General features: G+C 37.6%; 2 protein-coding genes across 2 annotated transcripts in view; both read left to right on the top strand.

Annotated features, from left to right (window-relative positions):
• LOC143860952 (diphthamide synthesis DPH2 family protein) overlaps nt 1-6,218 on the top strand; it is a 60,144-nt gene extending 53,926 nt beyond the window's left edge. Inside the window, exons 10-11 of the mRNA XM_077371818.1 lie at nt 5,443-5,478; nt 5,660-6,218. Of these exons, the coding sequence (XP_077227933.1) occupies nt 5,443-5,478; nt 5,660-5,913 (290 nt within the window). The 3' untranslated portion in view covers nt 5,914-6,218. The remainder of the gene's footprint in view (nt 1-5,442; nt 5,479-5,659) is intronic.
• A 3,076-nt stretch (nt 6,219-9,294) lies between these two features.
• On the top strand, nt 9,295-11,390 carry LOC143861063 (endochitinase EP3-like). Its single transcript, XM_077371949.1, has 2 exons — nt 9,295-9,699; nt 10,746-11,390. The coding sequence occupies exons 1-2, from the start codon at nt 9,408-9,410 to the stop codon at nt 11,165-11,167; spliced, it is 714 nt and encodes a 237-aa protein (XP_077228064.1). The 5' UTR covers nt 9,295-9,407; the 3' UTR covers nt 11,168-11,390.
• Nucleotides 11,391-27,110: the final 15,720 nt, after the last annotated feature.

The raw sequence follows: 27,110 nt of genomic DNA, 5'->3' as shown, positions 1-27,110 counted from the left end.
TATCCAGTTCTCTACTTGGTGAAAAGACTTGTACTAGCTTATGCACGAAGATACTACTTGCCTGACGGTAGTGAAGTAGGGACTTCTGTGGCACGCCAATCAGACGGCTCAATGCCTTATCATAGCCTTCCTTTAAGGAAGGCTTGAACATGGGACCATCAGGAGAAATGCGGAGCATCATGCAAATATCTTCATGAGTCGGACAAAGCTCTTGCATTCCAAAATGAAAGACATGCGAATCTGGATCCCAACAACTAATTGCAGCACGAAGCAAACCCCAACCAACACAGACAGTGGCAATATTGCGTAAGCTGCATAGGCCCACTGTGCCAAGATTAACTCCTTCCACTTGATGCAACCCATTGATCCATGCCAGTAAACCATTGTTGGAGACTTCAGCCATTCCGCTCGCCATCACTCGTAAAGGCCCCACGTAGGCTCGTATGTACTCTCGTACTTTTATCGAATGACAAAATGATAATATCTTATTAGCTCAAAAGATAAGCTAATAAGATAGGCCACCGTAAGCTGCATTGAATATCAAATTATGGCTGGGCTAAAATCATTTCCCTTTAATAATTTCTAACACATATCTAAGGAAATGACTGGGCTAAAATCACTGCCAAATGAATGGCTGTACAGAGATAGATACTACTAAGTCAGAAACAATTTGAGTTTGTACAACTACATTCAATTTGAGTCAGAGACAAAAAATCAGCAATTCAGCACATTCAATCATAAACAATATTTGATAAAAATATTCAATCATACAATCACCTCATTCAATCTAAACTAATATTCAATTTTGAACTCAAACTCAATTCTCAAATTCTAAAATTAATTGGGCCTAAATGCAATTTTGAATCAGTAAACGGTAAACACTTTTGGAATCAAAATTGAAAATTCACATCTCGTGTAGTGTGTGTCAAGTCAAGTGTCAACTACTCAACTGTCAAGTATAGTTTTTTTCAAAAAGGACAGTGGGGCAAACTTCTTAGGATGATCCAAGATTCCAAACCATTCATTTGTTGGGCTACTATGAAGATCTCCACTGTACTTTTGGAAAATGTTGGACTTGATATAAAAATTCAAGAAAATTAAATTATTCTCAAAAGCCAAAAAGCTACTGAAGTTCTCATAAGCACTACCATGTTTTAAATAGCAAACCCCAAATGAGTTTTATTGCAAAAAAAAACAAACCATTGAAAAAAAATGAGTTAATAATATCAAATGGAGATTCAAACACAGAAAATCTCTATATTACCCAAGGGCCAATTTGTTCTCATTAATGCATGAAATGAAACAGAGATTCCTAACTTTAGGTGGGGTTTTACACTTTTAATTGCCCTAACTCTTCTCTTTTATTATTTACGAAATTAGAAAAGAATTAAATGAGAAAAAGACAAGGTCAGTTGTGCTAAGTGCTAACATCGTAGTGCTACTGCGCTAGCATGTTTTCACAGTTTTGAATTTTGATAATTGCACTACCATCAGTTTTGATAATTGCACACGATGTTAGCACAGAAACCATTTAACAGAAACCATTTAACAGGGGGGTTTCATTTTCATAGAAACCATACCAAACCCTTTTCACAGAAAGGGGGTTTCATTTTCACAGAAACCATAACAGGGGGGTTTCATTTTCAAAGAAACCATGTACCAAACCCTTTTCACAGAAAGGGGGTTTCATTTTCACAGAAACCATTCTCACAGAAAGTGAGAATGGTTTCTGTGAGAACCATCCACAGAAACCGTAAAGAGAGAGAGAGAGGGGATTAATTATTTCATTTTCTTTCTTTCTTTTAAAAAAAATGAAAAAATAAAATAAAATACCTGAGTTCCTCTTGTTCTTGTTCTTGTTCTTGTTCTTCTTCTTCCGTCGGACAGTTGTCAGAGTCGGACGGCGAGGGTTTGAGAGAAGGGTTCTTTGACTTCTTCTATCTCTTCTTCTTTATTCTTCTTCTTCTTCTTCTTCTTCTTCTTCCGTCGGACGGTCGTTGGAGTCCGACGGCGAGAGGGTTGAGAGAAGGGGTTTGAGAGAGCGGCGGTGGAAGAGGAGAAGAAAAAAGAGATAAGGGTTTTTTTTAGGGTTTCATCCAAAACCCTCTTTTTATACGAAATTTAGGTTTTTATGGGAAATTACAAGAAAGTCCCCACTCAAAAGTAACCCATACCCTTTGATAGCTAGGTTAAAAAACTAATTTCACGTCGAAATATGAGAATCGTGATTCACATCACTTAAAGGAACGGATTTTACGTAATAAGAATCGCGGTTTTATATATTGTGATTCCCGAATCTTAATTATGTAAAATCGCGAGTTTGTTATAAATAAAACGTGTTTTTATAAATTACGAATCGCGATTCTGGTGGAATCAAACTCGCGAATCCCCAATGTGGATTCACGTTTCCGATTCAATCGATTCGGGATTCCCATATTTTGGGGAATCGAATCGAACTACGATTCCGATTCGCGAATCCGGGATTAGCGAATCCGGGATTCGCGAATCCCCAACCCCAGGAATGAATCCTGCTACTCTGGTTCTAAGTGCAATTAAAAAAAATTGTTTCTGGTCGGAGAAGATTTAGATAAAGTGGTGTTGGAAGGGGATTCCCTCAATGTGATTCGATGGTTGTCTGGTTCTCAAGTCTCTCCTTCGCGTTTCACCCAATTTTTTGATGAAATTCTTCACATTGTGCGTAATTCTAGGATCTTGTTTCGCTACGTTAGAAAATCTGCAAATGGGGTGTGGCAGACAAGTTGGCTAGGGCAGGAGTCCATATGGAGGCCCTTGCGCAGATTTCCTTCTGCCTTGAGCCAGTTGTCAATTTCGGCTTGTTTCTCTACCTCTTCTTTTGTTGTATTTTTCTTTTATTTCTTCCCTGTTCTCTTTGTACTTGACCGCTCCCGTCTGTTTCTTGAATTCTCTTACCATTCAATTTTTTTTTTTCTTTTTTAAGTTTAATGACACATATCATATGATTCATTCTTCTTATGTAAAGATCTGTTTCCTTTTCGGATCCCTCACATTGTGAGTTAGGAAACTGAAGTTGCGCTTTTATGTTATCAGCTATGAATTTCATGTTGCGAGTGATTTTGCTAAAATCCTACCATTTACGGTTGAAAATTAATGATTTGAATTTAACGCCACTTGACAAAAACTTATGTTATCGGCTATGAATTTCATGTTGGGAGTGATTTTGCTAAAATCCTACCATTTACGGTTGATAATTAATGATTTGAATTTAACGCCACTTGACAAAAACCAAATCAAAACACTGATGGCTTTCAAAATGGATTCTGAGAGTTTTGTGAGTTTTATAACAGTTTTTTCTGTTTTCGTTTTTGTTTACATATAAATGTTACTGTTCTATGCCAAAAAAAGGGGGGTGGCCCAGTGCACGAGGCTCCCGCCATTGCGGGGATTACTATTCTAGGCAATGTTTTGAAAATCGGAATCGAATCATAAATCATAATAGGAGTCGAATTGTAAATCGTAAGATCCATTTATACACGCACACACACATCAAAAAATATAAAAAAAAAACAGAAATAAATTAGAGAATAATAAAATAGCTAATTATTCATTTTTCAGCCAAATCTATTAATTTATTTAGAAACTACCATGATTAGTTATTTAATATCATAATACGAAGTGGTTGCTAACAAACTTGTCACATACTAATAGATATTTCTCATCCAAGCCTGTGCTATTGGATAATAACGTAAAAATAATAAAATATACAAGATCGTATCAATTCTCAAAAGTCTTAAATATCAAATGAAAAAACTGGTATGTCATCAATGTTGTCCTCATTATAGTTGTCTCCCTCAAGCACATGCGTGCATGACTGATTCAAAGTCGCTTGATTTGTTCGAACTCTTCCTTCATCTTCTTCATTCTCACAAGAGGGTTTTTGAAGGTTTCTTCTTATGCAGAAGCAAAAAGGGGGTCTTTCAAAAGAAAATCTTATTCCCTTTTACAGAACTTAATCAGGATAAAGCGCATTTATCGTACAATTTAAGATCAAATCATAAGATTCAATCGAAAATCGCAAGATTCATACAAATTTAAGATTCAATCATGGGATTCAAATCGTAAGTCATAAGATTTGATTTGAATAAAATCATAAGATTTGAATTGGAAATCATACGTAAGATTTTCAAAACAATGGTTCTAGGTGCTCTGTAGAGTTTGTGGATAAAGGCTGTTCCCATTAGCGGGAGTGATGGGTGTATGGGAACCTCGTGAAATGATATGGATGGAAATGGAATGTTGATGTTTGAATTCCCTCTGACCCCATTAGTTGGAGTGATGGGTGTTTGGGAACCTCATGAAATGATATGGATGGAAATTGAATGTTGATTTTACATGTAAATGTTACTGTTCTAGGTGCTCTATATAGTTTGTGGATAAAGGCTGGTAGTATCCGGGAGTTTGAACTCCCTCTGACCCCATTAGTGGGAGTTCTGGGTGTATGGGAACCTTGTGAAATGATATGGACCCTTTCGGGGCTGTTTGGATACCTGGATTTTAGAATCCAGGGTTTAGTATGAAAGCCATGGCTGTCCTCTGCACTCTTAGTTTCGCTTCTCTATAGAATCCTGGATTTTAAGTAAGAAATCCAGGTTTTAGAAATCTCTCCCCCATCCTGAGATTTCTAAAACCTGGAAACACGACGATCTCCTACTCTTGCTCGACGGAAAGACGGGCGAGAAATCAGAAAACGATGGAAGGTCTCTCGTATCCCATCCATGATTTTGAGGAAATCCAAGATTTCAAAATCCGCGTATCCAAACGACTCCTTCATGTATGAGTATATGATGTGTCGGTTGCACCACTGGGTTGGGTGCATGGTTTTAAATTTCAGTTTCGATATGCGTTTTGTACCCCAGCGAAATTGAAATTTTGCTCGAAATCCGACGGACCATTAAAAGGTATATTTTATTTGTTGCGTAATTTCGGTTGAAATCCCTGAAATTTCTGGATAACTATTAAATAATTAAAAATTAGAAAAAATTTGTCGAAGTCCCTAAAATTTCGCACGAAATTTCGGAAATAACGAAATTTTGACCGAAATTTCGCACTAAATAAAGTCACGTTTCGAGTATATGCCCTTTCGGTTTCGGTCTCCACCGAAACCTGAAATTTCGGACCGAAATTTCGGATTTCGGTCGAAATTTAAAACCATGGTTGGGTATGCTTCAATTTCAGACATGACATCAACTCTAGACTTCTGAAGGATTCTCTATAGCTTATTACTTCACAGAAATGCCATCAAATGCTGTAAAATAAATATTATTTAAGGTGGAATATTCTTTATTTGCAATATCCTCTTCATTTCACATTCTTTAGGTTTTTTTTCATATTTTGATAATATCTCAAAAAAATACAATTTATGGATACTATTTGTGATTTGATATTTTTTCCGCTTTCTGGTAGGCAAGTCGATTCAGGCAGACCGAATTCTGTTACAAGGTAAACCAACACTCCAGAAGGACTCGATCCTGTGATCTACCTCACTAGAGGGGCGCTCCTTGCCATCCTATGAATTGATTTGATTTGATTTTGAGAACACATTGATCCCTACGCAGTTGAGGTGTTCTCACCTATAATGATTCTAATTACTTTGTTTAACAACTCAATTTTGTCTCATCAGAAAAAGGAGAGGAACACAAGGAAAGAGATCTTGTTTTGGCAGAGGCTGCACAGAAGGCCTTGAAAGTGGGAGACACACCCTTGCCTATTTTTATCAAGGGAACGGCCAAATCCGGGGCAGAGTATTTTGCCACTCGTACCTACCATGGTCTTGAAATGCCACGTGAGAAGTTACCGGCTCGTTCTGTCGTCATTGGTAGAACGGGGAAGGCATCGGGTTATGATGATGAGAAAATTGAGCAAGAAAATACATGATCAAATAGAAATATCATGAATGGTGAAAATTTTATGTTCAATTAGCCTACAGATTTTGGTTAGCAAGCTACCTACAGTTAAGGGCATGGAAGTATAATGATTCAAAGGCCAAGACCATGTTGCTTGATGAAGAGCTCATATTCGCGGTGGAGAAGGCCTGCATTTTTGTACGGGTATGTTATTTATCATTATGGAGCAGGGATAAGCCCGGTTTGTGGCCCATTTTTGGGGTTCTCTTTGCTTCTTTCTAATTTATTACTGATTAGACATATTGATGAGCATAGTCTTGTCTTCAGGCTGTTTTATGTGGTTTAGTTCAGTATATCTGATTTTTACCTTAGGCCCTGTTTGTTTTGGATTTTGCGAACCTATTGAGTCCAAAACTACTTACTGCAAGATGAAAGTAAATTTGAGTCCAGTAATTAGTTTTGGACTCGGAATAGGTTCTTAAAATCCAAAACAAACAGGGCCTTCGGATTAAATGGTGTATGTTATGTGTTGTTGATGTCATGTAAATTGTTTATGGTGGGTTAAGGAGATGATATTTCGTGTTTTGAGTTAAGGAGATAATATTTCATCTTTATGTTGCAAATGAGCTCCCCCGTTGGGACTGTTCACCAAAGGGCATAAAAATCCTTGGATAGGCTGTTCCTAAGATTGTCTATCCTGCTTTGTAAGCATATCTTTAAATTATCTTGTCTGTTCACCAAATTTTTTCTACTGATTTTATCCAGGAAAATTTGATGGGAGTGAGGATAGCAAATCTAACGAATGATAAAATAAACACCGGCTAGCTATATCCATTAGCTGTTCCATGTGGGGAGAGACATCCTTGGATACACTGTTCTTGGTGTTGGCTATCTTTTTTGGGTAATTCTGTCTTATATAAATCCCTGGCATTGGCAACTTTACCCTACCCGTTACGAGGTCAACGGAGGATGGCAAGCCCATCCAAGGACAAAATAAAACCCGGCTTGTTATCCCCATCTAGAAGAGCCCTACTATTACCAAATCTGGATAGAAACAGGTTCTTCTAAAGATCATATTTTCAGTTCCTCTTGCAAATGAAAAAGGTTGACCAAGTAGGATTGGGTTGTGGAAAGTCCAATGCCAAGTAGTTTGTAGGATTGGGCTGTGGAAAGATGTCTCTTTCATCACGCTTGTTCAAACGTCTAGAATTCATTCTAGATATTAGCATTAGCTCTGAGGAACAGGTAAACCTAGGCCCTTAATTCATTCTTGATATTAACATTCTACCAATATTCGTAGACCCATTACTTACGTCCATTCCAAGATGGATTTTCAATGAATTTTTTTTACTAACGGAAACGCCATTCACAAAAAAATATCTTGTAAAATAAAGAAGAGGATTTGTAATCTACGTCAGAGTTCCAATGCAATGAGCAATAGAACATGGTTGGACATCAGCCACTCAAAATTCCATTACTTTTTCCACGATAAATATTAGACAAGGAGGAGTGCTAATATCAAAAGCTGTGGAATTTTTTTTTGAAAGGTGTGGAACTATAATACTAAGTGTTATCTACTATGCAAAGTCGGTATGAGCCTTGAATAAGGCATGGATAAGATATTCCTCAAAGTGCCATCTACAACACGCAGCCGTTTTGAATTTTGAGAACCTATTGTGAGTCCAAAACTGATTACTGGACTCAAGATGAAAGTAAATTTGAGTCCAGTAATTAGTTTTGGACTCAGAATAGGTTCTTAAAATCCAAACCAAACAGGGCCTTGGTGGGATTAAATGGTGTATGTTATGTGTTTTTGATGTCATGTAAATTTTAAAGGTGGGTTAAGGAGATGATGTTTCGTGTTTGAGTTAAGGAGGTAAAATTTCATGTCTATGTTTTTTTTTTTGAAAGGTAATATTTCATGTCTATGTCGCAAAGAGCTCCTCCATTGGGACTGTTCACCAAGGGGACATAAATCCTTGGATAGGCTGTTCCTAGGATTTTCTATCCTGCTTTGTAAGTTTAACTCGAAATTATCTTGTCCGTTGTTCACGAATTTTTTTCTACTGATATTTTATTCAAGAACAGCAGTAGATGGGAGTGAGGATAGCAAATCTATCGAATGATAAAATAAACACGAGCTAGCTATATCCATAAGTGCTGTTTCATGTGGGGATACAAATCCTTGGATACACTGTTCTAGGGGTAGGCCATCTTGTTTAGTTAATTTTATCTTAAATAAATCCCTGGCCTTGGCGACTTTACCCTACCCATTCGTGCTATTCACGAGGCCAACGGAGGATAGCAAGCCTATCCAAGGACAAAATAAAACCCGGCTTGTTATCCCCATCTAGAAGAGCACTACTATTACCTAATCTAGATAGAAACAGGTTCTTGTAAATATCATATTTTCAGTTCCTCTTGCAGAGAAAAAAGGTTCACTATGTCGACTTCCACTTGTAATGGTCAATTTCCTGCTCTTAAACTTCTGTAGATAGCGTGTTGGAATTTGTAATGTTCATTCACTAGAAAAGTATAAGATTGACTATCAAGGCATTACGTCTTGAATGCAAATGACCATGACTCGGCGCACATATGGCCCATTGAGTCCAGTCTAAGCCCAATGCCAAATGGAGATCTGTTAGTAAGATTGGTCCAGACTAGGCCCAATGGCAAATGGAGATCTCAGATCAACAGCTTAAAGACATTTGAAATGTTGAGATTGGGTTGTGCGAAAATCAACGGCTTAAAGACATTTGACAGATGCCTCTTTTATAATGCTTGTTCAAAGGTCTTGAATCATGACTCTATGATGACTTTCTCTATATTACTTCAGATTGCCCTTTCATGACTCAGAAAATGAGTTTTAATGAGTTTTAACATTGGCTCTGATACCAAATGGTAGTTACCTAACTAATACACTAAAAGCCCGCCTAAATTTGATGGAAAGTTTATGGGTAGGACCATAATTCACTTCGGATCCGATACTCATAGACCTATCACTTGGATTTTTCCATGATATTTTTATTAACCAAAACATTGTTCCCCAAAAGTTTTCTCGTGAAAAAAAGATGAGGTTGTGTAAGCTACGTCAGAGTTCCAACGCAATAACCAATAAACCATGGTTTGACATCAGCCACTCAAAATTGTATTACCTTTTCAATGATAAATATTAGACCAGGAGGAGTGCAAATATCATAACATGGGGTACTTTGGAATAGTTAATGCTATCTACGATTCAAAGTCGGTATTAACCTTAAATAAGGCGTAGTAGATGAAATCTTCCTCAAAGTGTACAACACGCAGCCGCGTCCAAAGACTTCTTCCACTTCCAAAACCGGTGCTTTTGTTTCTTCTATTCATATTCAAATTCCACACACTTAAATACGTCTCAACTTTTCAAAGTCCCCTTTCCCTTTTTCCTTTCTCAAAAGTCTGAGCCAAATCCATTTCCTCTATTATAAATACTTCTCTACATTTCTCAATATCACACACATTTCTTTCGAATACTTGGTACCACTAATAATGGTAACCATGTCTATGAAGAGCTTACTAGTCATAGTTTTGGCCGGAATTCTCGCCGGAAAATTGCCGGAAACTGTCCTAGGTGACTCCGTGGCCGACATAGTTACACCGGAGTTCTTTAACGGGATAATTAATCAGGCCGATGCCAGTTGCGCAGGGAAGAGCTTCTACTCACGTGATCGATTTCTAGAGGCTACCAATTCTTACCCTCAGTTTGGGACTGTGGGTACCTCAGATGATTCCAAGAGAGAGATCGCGGCCTTATTTGCACATTTCACTCACGAGACAGGACGTAAGTTTTCCCCTACATATACTTTATTTATGTATTTTTTAGTAGCAGTAGTTTTTACTTTTTAGCATATTATTCAGATTCAATGGTTTTTAGTATGGATTTTGAGTCCTAAACTAATAATTGGAACTCAAAATTGTGTTTAACTTTGAGTTCCAGTTCCAATTATCAGTTGGAACTCAAAACTGTGTTTAATTTTGAGTTCCAATTATCTGTTTAGGACTCAAAATCAATTCTCAAAATCCAAAACGAACAGGCCGCCTAATTAAGGCTAGTTCTTTCAAGGCAAAAAATAAAAAAACATAAAAAACTTAATTTTAGAATTGATTAAAGGCTATTTGCTTTAATAAAAGTTTGGTACAGTATTATTTGGGATTTGCTATGCAATTTCGCGTAAAGCCATTAAGGGGACCTTTTGGAAATAACTTTAAAAAAGTGAGCTTTTTTACCATTTCATAATTTTCAATGACTAATAGGGAAATACTTTTTAAATTAGGGATTAATATCAAAGTTCTTTATTTATAAAGTAGTAAGAACTCCAAATCATATTACATGATTACATATCAGTTTTCTACTTTAAACTGGTTTGGTACCAGCTTAAGTTTTCTACCATAGGTGGAGACGTGGAGTAATAGGAGAATGATATTGTATTATGCTATATACACTGAAATTTGGTATATAAATATTTGGATTGCAAGAATTTCCTGGAAATTAATGTTCCTACTTTTTTATACGCGTGAGAAAAGATTACTTGAACCAACCCTATTCAATTTTTACTTAGAGTGTCCTTCAATTTATGATAATTTCCCTTAAAATCTACTGTAATAATATTATTTCCATCTAAATTATGGAAAGAAATAATCTTCCCACGAAAAAAATTTCCATAAGAAATGTTGTTCTGCCAATCCAAACATTAGGAAAAGATAAGCAAAAGGGTAGGAAGTATCAATTCCCATACATATATAAGACTATATACAAATAATTTTTAAGGGGTTTCTAGGCCCCTAAAACTGTGAGAGACTGAAATTTCGCTCTTACTTGATGCACAGATTTTTGCTCCATTGAAGAGATAGGTGGCCCATCTAGGCCATCTGAAGACTACTGCGATGAGACCAATACTCAATACCCATGTGCTGCCGGTAAGGGTTACTATGGCCGGGGTCCGATCCAATTGTCATGGAATTTCAACTACGGGCCCGCCGGAAATAGCATCGGATTCGATGGCCTCGGCTCGCCCGAAACCGTCGCCACAGACCCCTTAGTGTCATTCAAAACAGGCCTGTGGTTTTGGATGAACAATTGCCACTCAATCATAACTTCGGGCCAAGGGTTCGGACCCACGATCCGAGCCATCAACGGCGCACTTGAATGTGATGGCCAGAATCCTGATACTGTTCGTGCCCGCGTCGGATATTACACTAGCTACTGTAGCCAACTTGGAGTGGCACCTGGTGACAATCTCACTTGCTAGAACACTATCACATATATTTTTTGTTTTACTATGTTTGATGTATGGTACTATTTATAAGTTAAATATAATGTATTGAAATAAAAGAGTTCTTACATTGATGGAAGCAACATTTGTTGAAGTTTTCGTTGAGGATCTCTGTATGTTTCTAATAGATCCACTCGGCCATGTTCTTGTGGTATTTTATGACATTATTGAATATATAAGAAATGACATTATGACCCCATTTTGTTTGTCTTTCCTTGAATATGGCTGTATTTCCACCCTTTTGTTTGACTTTTCCTGAAAACCAAATCATCAACATGGAAGGACTTAGGAAAGAGAGTGAACAAAGTTCTATAGTTTTTAATTTTTTAATCCAGGTGACTATGATCAAGCGTGTAAAGATATTTCGCGGATGGTCTGTTGCATGTGAGAGCAGCCACATCGGCTCATTATTCAGCAGATTTTGTCTTCATTCATGAGGTGGCTGCTCTCATAAGCAACAGCCCATCCGTAAAATGTCTTCTGCAATGGACAATGGATGCTAGCAAATCCATTTTAATCATTATGATACGAATTCAACTTATAAAATTCACCAAAATTTTAGGGAAATGATATCAGCACTGTCAAGTTGATCGTTTGGGCATTATGGTACGGAATTGAGGAGAAGATGAGAGAACACCGCTTAAGATGGTTTGGGCATATCCTACGTAGGCCTTTGGATGCTCCAGTGAGAAGAAGTGACTCGTGCCAAGTTGATGGAGTAAAAAGAGGAAGGGGCAGACCGAAAACAACTTGGGTAGAAACAGTGAGGAAAGACTTGATGGCTGGGAACATAACAGAGAACATGACCTTGGATAGGAGAAAATGGAGTTTGCAAGATTTGGCGAGACTAGGCCCGATGGCAAATGGAGTTTTCGTTCGTAAGATTGGGTTGTGCTAAAATCAACAGCTTAAAGAGATTTGAAAGATGTCTCTTTCATCATGCTTGTTCTATGGTCTTGAATCAAGAAAATGAGTTCTAGCATTGGCTCTGATACCAAATAGCAGCTATCCAACAAATACACTAAAAGCCCTAAAATTGATGGAACGTGTATGGGTAGGCCTTTCATTCACTTCGGATCCGAAATTCATATTTACCCATGGGAAATGATATTTACGCCCCTTTCATCACCAGGGACACCCATTTGTCAGTGTACTTTGCAATCAAAGTCACTAGATTTTTTTGACATAAAGTACATCATCTCCCTTTTTGCCATTGATATACTAACGTTGGGTGTCCCTGGTGATCAAAAGGGGCGTAAATATCGCTTCCCTTACCCATCAATTGGATTTTTCCATGATTATTAACGAAAACATTCTTCACCCAAAGTTTTCTCGTAAAATAAAGATGAGGTTGTGTAAGCTACGTCAGAGTTCCAACGCAATAAGCAATAAAGCATGGTTTGACATCAGCCACTCAGAATTCCATTACTTTTTCCATGATAAATAATAGACCAGGAGGAGTGCAAATATCAAAACCTGGGGTACTTTAGAATATCTAACGCTAAGTGCTATCATAACAAAACTTCGCTCCTCAACATTGAGTAGGAAACTGCTCCGCAATTCTATGTGGGCGAGCAAGATTCTTCCACATTGAGATTCTTCTACGAAATTCTACGTGGTTTTCAAAAATACTCAACTTTCATGAGGACCATAGTACCCCTAAACCCTTTAACGCAGCCACACTTTTAGGGAAAAAAATTATCTCTTGTGAGGATAGTAGTACCCCTAAACCCTTTAACGCAGCCTGCACTCTTTACGCAAAAAAAAATATTTAACTTTCATGAGGATGATAATACCCGTTGCCATATTATTTTTCATCTAAAATAGAATTTTAAATGGTTTTGTAGACACCCCATTTTGCTCTGCTTTAATCAACAAAGAAGTTAGTATTCTCGTTATCAGTCTTTTTCAGTGTTTCCCATTCCCGTGTCCGTCCCTTATGCTTTCTCAATCTTTCCGATTGTTTCCGCCGTGTTTCGCATTTTTCCGCTAAGTGTTGAGAAAGGTTATTCACAAGAATCTGAGCAAGAGAGAGAGCTTGGACCCGTTTGGTGGGCCAGCATTGAGCATTTGTTTAGATTTGGATCAAACGGGGGGCCCGCATATTGTTTTAATGAAAAATAAGTGTTGAGCCTACTTTGATCTAATGCATAAAGATGTCCAGCAAGGGAGCGGCCAAGATCTCAGAGACGTCGTCTTAACAACCAATTTTGTTGCGACCATCAAATTGAGCAATTCAGATCAAACCAAGGAAATGATTTGGGGGATAACCCATTTTGGTTTTAGCCCAATCCAATAGTGGCTCGGGTTATCCCATGAAAAATGATTTGTGGGCCCAACCCGTTTGTATTGCGGCCCACTAAGTGGGCGGATTGGATCATCCAATGGTTGATTTGTGGGGTATGACCATTCATGTTGTGACCTATCAATTAGGTAGTTCGGATCATTTTATGAAGATAATTTCGAGGGTGCAACTCATTTACGTGGCGGCCAAATTAAATAGACTGTTAGGATCATCTTATGGGGATGGTTTGGATCATTCCAAATGGGCTTCATCCCAAATTGGGCCACCATGTGTGGGCCTTATTTGAGAATATTCCCGATGAAGAGCTAATCGTTTGGGATTGGGTTTCCCAAATAGAATTCTATCTTTAGAAGGAGGTAATATTATAATTGAAAGGGACATATTAGGAATTCTCAAAAAAAAAAAAGAAAAGAAAAGAAAAGAAGGAGACGAATGGAGCAGCTGTGCCTTCTATAAGCTGAAGCTGTCGGTCTTGAAGTTATTCTATTGCGGGAATGTGGCACGAAACAGGCGATTCCTTGATTGGTTTTGGCAAGCGAAGTTGGCTCTCTCTATTCTTGGGGAAGCAGCTAGCAATTTCTTGGGAAGGAATTCTATATCCGATCTCGTTGAAAAACCATTTAGGGAGAAGAGCAAGCTGTAGAGAAAAAAAAAAGAAAGAAAAGAGGAAAAGTTTCTTTTTGAAGGGGGGAACGTCTCTCTCTTTTTCGGGGATTTTTAATAAAAAGCCAGTAGAAGACTCTTGATAAAAGGAGAAAAAAAAATCATCTCGCTGGGGAAGGAAAAAAAAAAAAAATCTCTCATTATTGATCTAAGGTGAAGAGAGCTGGGAGGGCGGGTATGAATTGGTTCTCTCGATAATTGAAAGGGGATGGATAGTTTCAATCCGAGGAGCGATCGACCAGAGGACTCTCCATTTTTTAAAAAAATCTCTCCCACGTTCAAGAAAGCAGAGTCGGATTTTTTTGTTTCTTACTCTCTTCTACGGTTTTTCTGTCTCATTCTCTCTCTCGGTATCTCTCTCTCTCCCGCATGCTATCTGCTTCTTGTTCACCACCTCCCATTCCCTCTACAATGTCCAAACGAGAGCTCTGTTAAAACAAAAACAAAGTATGTAAAAAAGCAGAGTATCAAGTTTTTATAATCTCTCTCCCTCGGTTTTCATTTTTTTCACCCACCTTCTGTTTCTCTCACTCGTTCACTCCCTCGGTGTTCATCTCTCTGTTAACTTGTTCTCCTTTTTCCTCACTCTCCATCTCTCTATCACTCTCTCTCTCTCTCTCTCTCTTTGCTCCTCTCTATCACCCTCTCTCTCACTCTCTCCATCGCCTCTCACTCTGTTTTTTCCCTCTCCTCATCTCTCACTCTGTTTTCTTCCCCCATCTCTCACTCGGTTTTCCCTCACCTACCCTCACTCTCCATTCTCCCTCTCATCTCTCCATCCCTCTTTCTCTCTATCTTCCTCAAGTTCTATATCTGGTTTTCTCGGGTTTTAAAAAAAAAAAAAACGTGAAAACAGAGTATTGTATACTCTGTTTTCTTCTCATTGTCTTACTCCTCTCTTCATTGTCTTACTCCTCTCTACTTCTCTACTTCTCTACTTCTCTCTACTTCTCTCACTCTCTCTCTACTTCTCTCTACTTCTCTCACTCTCTCTCTACTTCTTTCACTCTCTCACCCCCTCTCTATCGATCTCTCAAAATTCTCTCCCTCTCTGTTGATCTCTCAAAACTCTCTCCCTCTCTGTCTACTTCTCTCACTCTCTCTCTTACCCTCTCACTCTCCCTTGGCCTTTCACTCTCCCTTGGCCTCTCTCTCTCGGCCTCTCTTACTCTCTCTCGGCCTCTCTCTCATCCACCCCATCCACAGCAAAAAAAAGAAAAAGAAAAAAAAAAAAAAGAGAGAACGAAAGAAAGCGGGCATTAGATTACGCGTCGGCGGGGATCTCCACCAGAGGTAGGTACACTGTTCTCAAATTTTTCCCGAATTATTTGGCATTTTTTTAGGTTTTTGCATGAATTTTGAAGCATATAAATGAATTTAATTCAATATTAAATGTGTGTACTTAAATTCATGATCTGCATGGGTGTTACAATTCCGTTTCGTCTCAAAATTTAATACAATGATCTGCTTAAATAGACTAAAATAACAATCGGATCGGATCAGACTTTGGATCAAAGGTTTTCGAAAATTTGAGTGAAGAGTGGTATTTTATTTAAAATAATGTCTGAGTAATTACGAAATTCGAAAAAATAGCCATCTCAGGATGATCTATTTTTTGGAATTTAAAATTTTTCTTGTGTTCATCATATCAGAACAAGATTAAAGGACATTTTCCGGAGTCGTAATTCCTTCGAAAATCGTGTTTTAAAAATAGAAAACTATTCAAAAACATCTTTTTGACGAAGAAAAATAAAATATATACTAAACGGATTCCAAAATTAATAAAATTTCGTGGGGAAATAATATGATACTGATACATTTTACCATGAATTTGTGAGAATTTTTGGAATTTGTTTGGTATATTATTTTATGCTTTCTTTGAAAATTATCAGATTTTGAGGGAATTTTTACTGACATCAGATCACCGATAAAATTCTCAAAAGTTTTACAGTAATCTTAAATTTCATATTTCATATTTCTGTAAAATTTTCAAGTGATTTGGAACTTGTTTCATATGTGATGTAGTGTTAATTCATAATCTGGTCTGAAAATTGAAAAATCCGAAATTGATAGTAAATAATTTCTAAAATTCATGGAAATCTCATATCATGCTATTTTTACTTATATCTTACTACTGTAGAAATTTCATTGAATTTAGATTTCTATTTCTAGTAGTTTCTGTGTTATTTTTGCAATCTGGTCAATTAATTGTTAAATCAAAATTAAATATGAGATAAATGTAAAAATCTGTAAAATTTTTCCAGTAAGCTACATCTCATCATATCTTGCTGCTGTAGAGGTTTCAACTCATTTTGAGTTTGTTTGCAATAATTTCACTTGTAAAATCACTCATATGGTATAAAATTGATAAAATCCATTAAAATATTGAAATTAATTGAAATTCATCTGAAAATCTCTAAAGAACCTTAAATCTCTGTCACATATTAACTCCTTAATCCATTGAAATAGAAATTTTAGGATCATTAGATTTCCCTGGAAAAATGGCCAGTGCATCCATAATCGTATCCCTATTGCACTCGATATTTGACAATTTGAATATTTAAGCTATAGCACGTTGTTGGCTCTGAGGTTACTGTCCACGGAAATCCTGAGATATGCCAGGCAATAAGGTGCTATAACCTAAGTATTAAATTGCACAAGGAAAGAGCGCACGATTCCCTTCCTTGGATGCTATTCTGGGCCGAAATTGGTGAACCCTAGAACCATTGGTATTCTCTAAATGTCCAGAAACTGAAAATCTTTGAAATCTGAAATTCATTAACTTCAAAAAACTTGAATCGATTTGTCTCAAGTCTTTCGGAACCATTGGATTATGGTTTCCGACATAAGAACTATTAGAGCCCAATTTAGGAACACTGGTGTCAGGTCGTGTCCTAGGTTTTAGGGAGTCTTAGGTTTTAGGGAGTCCTAGAGTTAGGAGTCCAGCCTCATCACGGACGCTTGCTATGGATAGCAACCGTGCCATAGGTCTAGTTACACTAGTCACCCAATCTTTCCCTAGGACAAGCCTAGTAAACTAGGATGTAGGCTAACCTGCATTAGTCTAAGGAACAACTTGCATTTAGATAAGAATCATATAGCATCTTAGATGAAATCCTAGGATAATAAAATCCTCAACTTGAATTAAATAACTCCTCTTAAAACTGTTGAAACAGTCAAATCAGTCTAGATCAGTGTCTTAGTTGAGTTAGGCATAAGTAGCTTAGCTTAGGTGCACCGAACTACGTCGACTCTGATCCCAGTGAGGCTTGGGTACGTAGGCAGCTTGGATGTCTGATGGCATACCAACCGCGAGTCGGCTTCACAACAAATTGTGGGGTTTTGTATATTAATTTTCTTGTAAATGCTTAATTAAATCACTTAGGATTTTTCCATGAAATTAGAATTTTAGGAGAACTTTCACTTAGATTGAATTCAAACAAATTAAGAAATCAAGATACACATTTAGGATCTACATTGAAATTAGATCATAGGATGCATGTCACATAGTTCGCACATTAACAAAGAGTTGAATGAGCCATTTAAAATAAATTTAAAAGAGTTAACTTTTGGAATTGAAGACCGATTATCGGGCAGGAATGGTGCATGTGGTGGATAACTCCCCATACCTTCCATTCTCGTAACCAGGTAGCGAGTCTAGATTTCTGGTTAATTGTGGGTCCTAGATCCCACATCTAGGTGGCGACTTTGTCAGTTTCTTTTGTGTGGAATTCGGATTGCCTTCGTGATCCCAAGTTCACATAAAAGATGAATTAAAACCAATAATAAAATGCACACGCCAATCGCGTGGGTACGAGAGACCAAGAGAGATCGTGGCGGCTCGCGCCCCACCCCTCTCGTGGGATCGGGTCCCACAGGTTTGCGCAAGCGAGTTTTGAAAAATGTAATGATATATTCGTCCCCTTTTCTTCCTTGGGCCAGCTCACTGCAAGCAATGTATCTATGACTACCCTTTTACACTACAAGAGAGTGGCCCAAGGAAGAAAAAGGGGCAAATTTATGAATTCTCATTTTTCTTTAGTAAATCACGATGTGCATGTTTGGCCACTAAGAAATTTTTTTAAGGAATGAATTCTTTTTTTAAAATTTTGTAAATCACAATGGGCACGTTTGGCCACAAGGAATTTTTTTTTATGGATTTTTTCTTTTTCCTAGCAAGCTTTTACAAGGAAAGTCGGAGAGGAGAAAGATTGAAGGCCCAGGGCGGAGCCATGAATTTACACTTGGGGGGCTAGACTAATTTACACCTGCCTTGATTGGGGGGGGGGGGGGAATTGGGTACTGCGGCCCCAGTGACGAGTACTGTGGTGGAGGATGCCAACAAGGGCCTTCTAATAGTCAATGAATCCATAGAAGAACAAAAAGGAAATGCTTAAGAATGGGTTCCGTAGAACACCAAGGTCCGAATGTACACATCGCGTTAGTGTCAGAGAACACTAGGTCAAATGGCAATGGTCCACATAAGTTCCACAAATCTTAGAGTACAGATTATCTCTGAAGTTCTCAAGGTACTAATAGCAATACGATCAAAGTACACAAGGTCAAGGGGCTAAGACATATGACAAAGTTAGCAATGATCCACATATAACAAAAGATTCGAAGAGGAACATAGGTATGATGGGACTGATTCACATGGGTTCCACAAGGGTTTTCAATACAGTTGGGTACATATTAGCCTAAAAGTTCATATTTCTAAGAGAATCTCAAAGGTTCCACAAGAAGCCCCGTAATATGGGGCACACATCCAATACGAATTCATAAGGCATCATTGAGAACAAGGCTTATAGATTTCAAATGATAAGGGGCTGAGCATGCGTGACCTGAACCAAACATCCGCGTTATATCATGGTTTTTCACATATTGGTAGAGGTTATCAAATTGGGAACACAAGTGATACACATTCAAATTGAATATCCAACACAGAAGCAGTACAAAATTACATACCTCGAAGTTTGTTTCGAAGGTTTTCCAGACTCAAGGGTTGTCACCTAATGGCATAGTCATGTCATTAAATCAATAGAGGCACAAAAGGATGCGATCCAATTCACAGATTCAAGTTTCAGAATCAAAAGGGCCAAAACAGTGTTTTTGTGCAATGTTTAGTCGCCTATCCATGCTTAGTTGGCTATCCAGTGTTCACTATGAGATTTTAGGGTGATGGATAGTCGACTATCCCCCCTTAGTCAACTATCCAGTACCCAACCTCCGCTTTTCCGAGTTTAAACAAGTTGGGAGGTCCAAACTCTATCTCTACCCTTCCGATGTGACTATGGTTGGATTTGTTCGATCCCTTATGGCAAAAGGAACCCATCAAACCCAATCCGGACGCTGGAAACTTGCCGAACGGAGATCGAAACTAGGGGTGCAACTTGGGTCGGGTTCAACCCAAGTTTTTCTCGGGTTGGGTTGGGCAATGGTCGGGTTGGGTTAGGCTTAGGGTTGGAAATTCCTAACCCGAGTAAAATTCGGGTTGGGTTCGGGTTGAGGGTCATGTAACCCGACCCAATTTGTAACCCGATTCTCCTTTCTGTTTTTTAATTTCTTAGCCTTTTAATAGTTGCTTTAAGATAAGGAAAAATTGCCAATAAGGGACACCAAAATACAAGAATTGTCAAAGGGGGACACAATTTTGAAAAATTGTTAAAGAGGGTTGATAACCTCCTTTTGAGAGTTTGATAACCCCATTTAGAGGGTTGGTAACCCCCGTTTAGTGACTTGATAACCCCCATTTCGTCCCTCTCTAACAATTTTTCAAAAGGGTGTCCCTCATTGTCAATTTTAGTATTTTGATGTCCCCCACTAGCAATTTTTCCTTTAAATATAGTTGCAAAAGAAGCGTGCTTTTCTTCGAAGATTTCTAATGCCAAAATATCTTCTGTTCTCACGACTTCACATGTGTAATAAATGTTTTGCCTGTAGCTCTCTGTCCCTACTCATTATGCAAAATAGTGCATTCTCCTTTTCAAAATTCAAATGGCGCATTCTCCTTCCTTTTCAAAATTCAAAATCTATTTTATAAAGCTATTACATCTTTCTTTCTCCATTTTTAATTACTAGTAAAAATGCACGTGCATTGCACGAGCGATGGCAGAGAAATTAAAAATTAAAATTGTCTAATAGGATTTTCCTGTAAGAGAAAAAGAAACCAACTATCTATCACTGTAATAATTTCCTTTCTAGTTTCAGATCCTAACCCATTTGAATCTACTTCTTAAAGTTTTAATGATGTTGCCCATTCAAAAAATTAAGTGTACATATTACATATTCCTTTATATTACCTATCGCATGGTATAATTGTGAAAACTAATTACCTCAATTCCTCTAGGAAAAACAAAAAAGTTTTAGTTAAAATCTGTGAAAAAAAATTTAAAGGCCCCTAACTCTTTAAGTCCCCCATTAGTTGAATTGAACAAAATTTTAGATAACCAACAGATAATTATTTGGCATCCCTGATATCATAGATGAGGTGGCTATGGAGGTATTATTTCTGACGCTAATGGCAATTTGATTCTTGATTTTGAAAGTCCCAATAACTAATTTATGACATCGACGTAGAAGTGGAAGGAGCCATAAAATGTTCTCTTTTCATGATTTATAGGGAAATGATATGATTATGGTTAAGTAGAGTGATCTCATCATAAATTGAAGGTTCCTCTAGGGTTGATTCTTGATACATCTTTATTGGATTGCAAGAAAGAATTTTTGATGGAAATTTTTTATAGGCGGAATATTTTGTCCATGTTGTGTATTAAAGTCAAATGCGTATTGGTTGGTCTTAATTTTAGGTAATTAAAACTTGTACCCAAGAGAAATCTTTATTGGATTGGAAGAAAAACATTTCCTATGGAAAACATTTCTTAGGCAAATGTTTTCATTCCACAATTTAAATGAAATTGATATGATTATGGTTAAATTAGAATGATGGTATCATAAATTGAAGGTCCCTCCAAATAAAAGCTAAATAGGTTGATTCCTGATAAATCTCTATTGGATTGCAAGAAAAATAATGTTGATGAAAAACATTTCTTGGGGGAATATCTTTTCCCCATGATTTAGAGGGGAATTATGTGATTATGAGAGTGTTTATATGGTCTAAGTCATTATAGTGATTATTTTTTCAAAAAGTATTGTATGGCTTACGTCGCAGGATGATCCAAACTGTCCATTTGATGGACCACAATGTAACAGGTTGTGTGCCAAAATCCATTTCCACAGGATGATTCCATCCCTCCGATCAATAATTGTTTCCTAAATATGCCGTTCCTCTATAGACTGCAGGGCTAGTACATCAAATGGAAATGTGTTTTTTTGGGAACAACCTATTTACGTTGTGGCCCAGCAAATGAACGGTTTTGATCATCCTATGGTGTGAGTCATACAATACTTTATTTTGAATAGGGCCACCAGGAATTATTTTTTTATGGATTTTTTCTTTTTCCTAGCAAGCTTTTACAAGGAAAGTCGGAGAGGAGAAAGATTGAAAGCCCAGGCCAGGAATTTACACTTTGGGGCCTAGACTAATTTACACTTGCCTTGATTGGTCATTTGGGGGGGGGGGGGGCAAGGCCACTAAACTAACTAGCATGCATGTACAACCATGCAGCATAAAAGGGATTCTGCATGCCTTTGGGGGGCCATGGCTCCCCTCATGCTATATGTGCCTCGACCGCTATGAAGGCCGAGGAGGAATCAAGAAGGAAGGAGAAAATAAGGCATAAAAAGAAAGTATAATAGCACATAGGGTACGATTGTCCTAAAAAAAGTCAAAATTCGCCTAAAGAGTCCAGGCTGCAATAAAGGGTTTAGGGTACTATTGTCCTTACGAAAGATAATTTTTTTTCAAGTGACTGAGTTAAAGGGTTAGGGGTACTATGGTCCTCATCAAAGTTGAGTATTTTTTTGCGTTAAAGAGTCTTCAATGTGGAAGAATCTTACTGGCAAGAATTGCGGAGCAACGTTGAGGAGCGAAGTTTTGTTCGTGCTATCTACTATTCAAAGTCAGTATGAAGCTTGAATAAGGCGTAGTTGATGGAATCTTCCTCAAAAGTGCAATGTATTGCAGGCTAGGCAGCTACGTCCAAAACCGTTGCTTTTGTTTCTTCTACTCATATTCAAATTACACACGCTTAAATACGTCTCCACTTTTCAAAGTCACCTTTACCCGTTTTCCTTTCTCAGTAGTAAATCTATATCCATTTCCTCTATTATAAATACTTCTTTACATTTCTCAATATCACACACATTTCTTTCGAATACTTACTACCACTAATGATGGTGGCCCTATCTATGAAGAGCTTACTAGTCATAGTTTTGGCTGGAATTCTCGCCGGAATCCTACCGGAAACTGTCTTGGGCCAGAATTGCAGAAGTGTAGCTGACCTTTGCTGTAGCCGATTTGGGCACTACAGCACCAGCGACGAGTACTGTGGTGGAGGAGCCAACAAAGGCCGTCTAATAGTCAATGAATCCATAGAAGAACAAAAAGGAAATACTTAAGAATGGGTTCCGTAGAACACCAAGGTCCGAATGTACACATCGCGTTAGTGTCAGAGAACACTAGGTCAAATGGCAATGGTCCACATAAGGTCCACAAATCTTAGAGTACATATTATCTCTGAAGTTCTCAAGGTACTAATAGCAATACGATCAAAGTACACAAGGTCAAGGGGCTAAGACATATGACAAAGTTAGCAATGATCCACATATAACGAAAGATTCGAAGAGGAACAAAGGTTTGATGGCACTGATTCACATGGGTTCCACAAGGGTTTTCAATATAGTTGGGTACATATTAACCTAAAAGTTCATATTTCTAAGAGAATCTCAAAGGTTCCACAAGAAGTCCCGTAATATGGGGCACACATCCAATACGAATTCATAAGGCATCATTGAGAACAAGGCTTATAGATTTCAAATGATAAGGGGTTGAGCATGCGTGACCTAAACCAAACACCCGCGTTATATCATGGTTTTTCACATATTGGTAGTGGTTATCAAATTGGGAACACAAGGGATACACAATCCAATTGAATATCCAACACAAAAGCAGTATTAAATTACATACCTCGAAGTTTGTTTCGAAGGTTTTCCAGACTCAAGGGTTGTCACCTAATGTCATAAATCATGTCATTAAATCAATAGAGGCACAAAAGGATGCGACCCAATTCACAGATTCAAGTTTCAGAATCAAAAGGGCAAAAATAGTGTTTTTGTGCAATGTTTAGTTGCCTATCCATGCTTAGTTGGCAATCCAGTGTTCACTATGAGATTTTAGGGTGATGGATAGTCGACTATTCCCCCTTAGTCAACTATCCAGTACCCAACCTCCGCTTTTCCGAGTTTAAACAAGTTGGGAGGTCCAAACTTGATCTCTACCCTTCCGATGTGACCATGGTTGGATTTGCTCGATCCCTTATGGCAAAAGGAACCCATCAAACCCAATCTGGATGCCGGAAACTGTAGACACCCCATTTTCACCGGACCTTAAGCTAGGAATCAAATGAGTTCCTGAAACCCAAACCCCATAAATTGACCCAAGTCGCACCCCAGCCCATGTCTTGGGTTTAAGTTGTGTAGTGTAAAAGGCAGAAGGGAGGGTGAAACATCCGACATGGGAGTGCCAATACAAATCATTTTGTATTACATAAAAAAAACATCTAAATGCCACCCCCATTTATACCCGAGCCACCCCCCTTTGTAGTGTATAAGAGTAGTCATTGAATACAACATAGGGGCTGTCCAGAGAAAAGATGATGGGCTATGCCATTTCCTTTATTTGTTTCTCCCTTCTTTCTCGTCAGACCATCTCTAGTGTAAAGAGATCAACCATAAACTCATCTAAAGAGGGGTTGTCCAAGGTAATAAAGGAGGTGCGAATTTGGCATCTCCCTATATAAACCCCCTTCATCGATTTAGGGTAGAGGACTCTCATTTTCGCTCGCACAGAGAGAGAGAGAGAGAGAGAGAGAGAGAGAGAGAGATATTCGAGAATGCGGCTTTTCTTCTCCAATTACTTGTTCTGGTGGCCTCGTCGGAGTTCCGGCCAACCCTCCTTCACTTCTAATACCTTTGTAAACCCTCACCTTGTCTCTCTTGATCATTTTTCTCATCTTTAAACCCCTTTTCTTCATCCAAACCCTAACCGTAGATCCATTTCATTTTTTTTAAAACCCTAGATTTTCCACTTTCTCTTCTTGAAACCTTAGTTTTGCTTTAGGGATCTCAGATCTGTTACTAACTCAAGTTGAGAACTTATGATTCAAACCCTAGCTAAGCAAAGAGGGATTATATAGAGGGATTGGAGTAGAGATCGAAGAAAAGAAAAAGGATTAGGGGCTGATTTAGATTTGCTTGTCTCCATGCAAGATCCGATCATTTTCTCCGAAGAATTTCACTGAAAACCTTCTCTGCAACATCCTTCCCCTGTTATAATCGGTCATCATCTTCATTGCCTCTGTCTATCATCAAGGTAAAATATAGAGGAGTGTTTGGGATTCTCATTTTCAGGTAACTCTCATCTATTTTCTTTTCTTCCCTTGGTTAATTTTTACATTAATTACAGTAATAGGTGATTTTTTATAAATGTTCTTAATATATTCTTAAAGTTTTTGATGCTTGCAATTTTTTCGGGATTTTAAAATTTTATGTGTTATAGTGCACTTTCTTATCTAATTTTCTGATTATAGAAAGCTCCTACTTATGTTCTATTATGACTAAGATTGAGGTGACGAACTCAGGTAGTCTAATTTATTTTTAAAATTAGTAAATTGAACCTAATTTTCGATAACATGGTATGATGTGGTTGAATTCTAGACTAGATTGTTATGGATCAGATAATTTTGTAGGCAAGATGATTGAAATTAATTTTTTTTTGAGCTGTAATTTTTGATTTATACATCACATTTGACAAATAATGTAGTTCAGAAGGTAAGTGGCTAGTTAATCCTTGTTTCGATCTGTTGTTCATACTCTTAAAGAAGAAATTAGAGAAAAGGTTTTTGATTGGTCATCCTTATCAGTTCCTCCTTGACAGAGTATGATAAATAAAAGATTTGGTCTTATGAATTCATGATTTCTGTTTATTTTGGAATGTGAATTGTAAGGACTATTATTGCTTTGGATTTACAAAATTATCATGCACATGTTTATCCTAGAGACTATCGCTGTCATTTATAATGACAGGTATTTTATGATCTTGATAAAATCAGGCATGGCATGTAGAATAGTAGAACAAATTGGGTTAGTATAAGTGTTAAAACCTGTTAATGGTTTATATTATTATTTTTATATTAGCTTTTGAAAATGAAGTTTCTGAGTGTATTAGAGTAATAGTAGTGTCCTTTTGATCGTAGATAAGAGTCATGCCATAGTAGTCATTCTTTGTGGTGATAGTTTTCAAATAGAAAGTGGGCTTGGTGTCTTGTACCTTGTGTCTTTTCTTGTACATTTTCTCCTATGGTACGTAAAGAGTTGTAATAACTTCTTGTTTTGATTAGAGTGAAGCACTATAGATGAACTAATTAGAACCAATGAGAAAGACCTTGTCAAATACTGTGGTGTATGGACCTGGGCATTCCTTCATGAGTTAGATATCCCATATGCCTCATCCTGTTGATTATGTATTGTTAAATTCCGTGGCCCAACAGGATTTTAGAGGTTCGCTGATTAATTTCTACTCAGGTTCAGGACTTGTTCATCTAGTGAGAATCATTGTATTTGTATATCCTTTCACCATGATTTGTCTTTGTGCTATAGAGCTGTTTGAGCTCTGTCATTGATTTGTAAGTAAGCTTTGGGTCCACTTACTTAGGCGTGGTTATTATATGTACCTGTTGAATATTTGATATCACAATTTTCATTAAGATGCTAGGTAGTTTGTTGTAATTGGTCAGACAATATTCATTGAAAGTGCTAGAATTGCATATCAGGTAACCTTTTTCTTCATGCTTGGATGAATGTGTAGGCTTATTAATGTGATTTATGTTGGTTCTTAGCATCTCTAATTACCTTCTAAGTCAAGAAATCTGAGGAATAAGCTTCCGATTTTAATCGAAGTTCCTGCATTGTATATGATTGGATCAGTTTGATTATTCATTTTCATTACCATATGCTTTGTCCTTATCAATTAGAGTTATGATCTGTATGTGTCTTGATTTATGCATTTGGATTCATCAATACTTTGCTTTTGAGGTGTTATTATGACAGAAATGAGACATTAGTTTTTAGAATTTGGTTTGCAGGAGAACCTAGGTTGTCAGTTAAGAAAAGGATGAACAGAAGAGAGTCCAATTCTGTTTGGTTGTTGGAAGTAAAATAACTATTATAGTGAATCACATATCAGAGTCTGACATTTATACCCCATTGTTTGATATTATTTTCCTCTTTTAAGGTCATTCTTGATATTCTTTTTTTTATGTTTTGACATTCTATTGATTACAAGACTAGGTCTTTCTTTCATTGCAAGGGCAATGATAAGGTTACTTGGAGTCCATCTCTGTGTTTAGGAGACTTGCCCAGTCTCACTAGCACCCTTTTTATCTCCTCTTCTTTTAGGAGACTAGCCTAGTCTCATTAACCCTCCCCTCTTAGGGTTGTGCAATATGAGTATGTCCTTTCATCTAGGAGTCAGTCTTTTAGCATAGGAGTCAGTCCTTTAGAATATGAGTCTATCCTATCATCATAGGGGTTATGATTCTGTCAAACCTCTCATCAAGTCATGTGATCTTATCCGCTCCTGCAAGGTATAGGATGCTGTCCAACCCTTGCAGAGATGTGATTCCATCCAGCCCTCCCCGCAAAGCATAGGATGCTGTCCAACCTTTGCGAGATATCAGGAGTCTGTCCAACCCTTATGATGATAGGATTCTGTCCTCTTGTGTCAAGAACACAAAAAACATCTGAAAAATAAAAAAATCTCAAAAATTAAGAGTG

The sequence above is a fragment of the Tasmannia lanceolata genome, unplaced genomic scaffold (genome assembly GCF_043159265.1).
Source record: "Tasmannia lanceolata isolate RefF3 unplaced genomic scaffold, GAP_Taslan_0.1 ptg000037l, whole genome shotgun sequence".
In the NCBI taxonomy this organism is placed as follows: domain Eukaryota; kingdom Viridiplantae; phylum Streptophyta; class Magnoliopsida; order Canellales; family Winteraceae; genus Tasmannia; species Tasmannia lanceolata.
The sequence above is the reverse complement of the archived record's forward strand: the minus strand, read 5'-3'. Positions and strand labels throughout refer to the sequence as shown.

Excerpts from the sequence above, each read along its gene's own strand:
- LOC143861063 (XM_077371949.1), top strand. The coding sequence starts at position 9,408 with ATGGTAACCATGTCTATGAAGAGCTTACTAGTCATAGTTTTGGCCGGA. Across the intron at positions 9,700-10,745 it reads TTTCACTCACGAGACAGGAC|ATTTTTGCTCCATTGAAGAG; the intron begins GTAAGTTTTCCC and ends CTTGATGCACAG.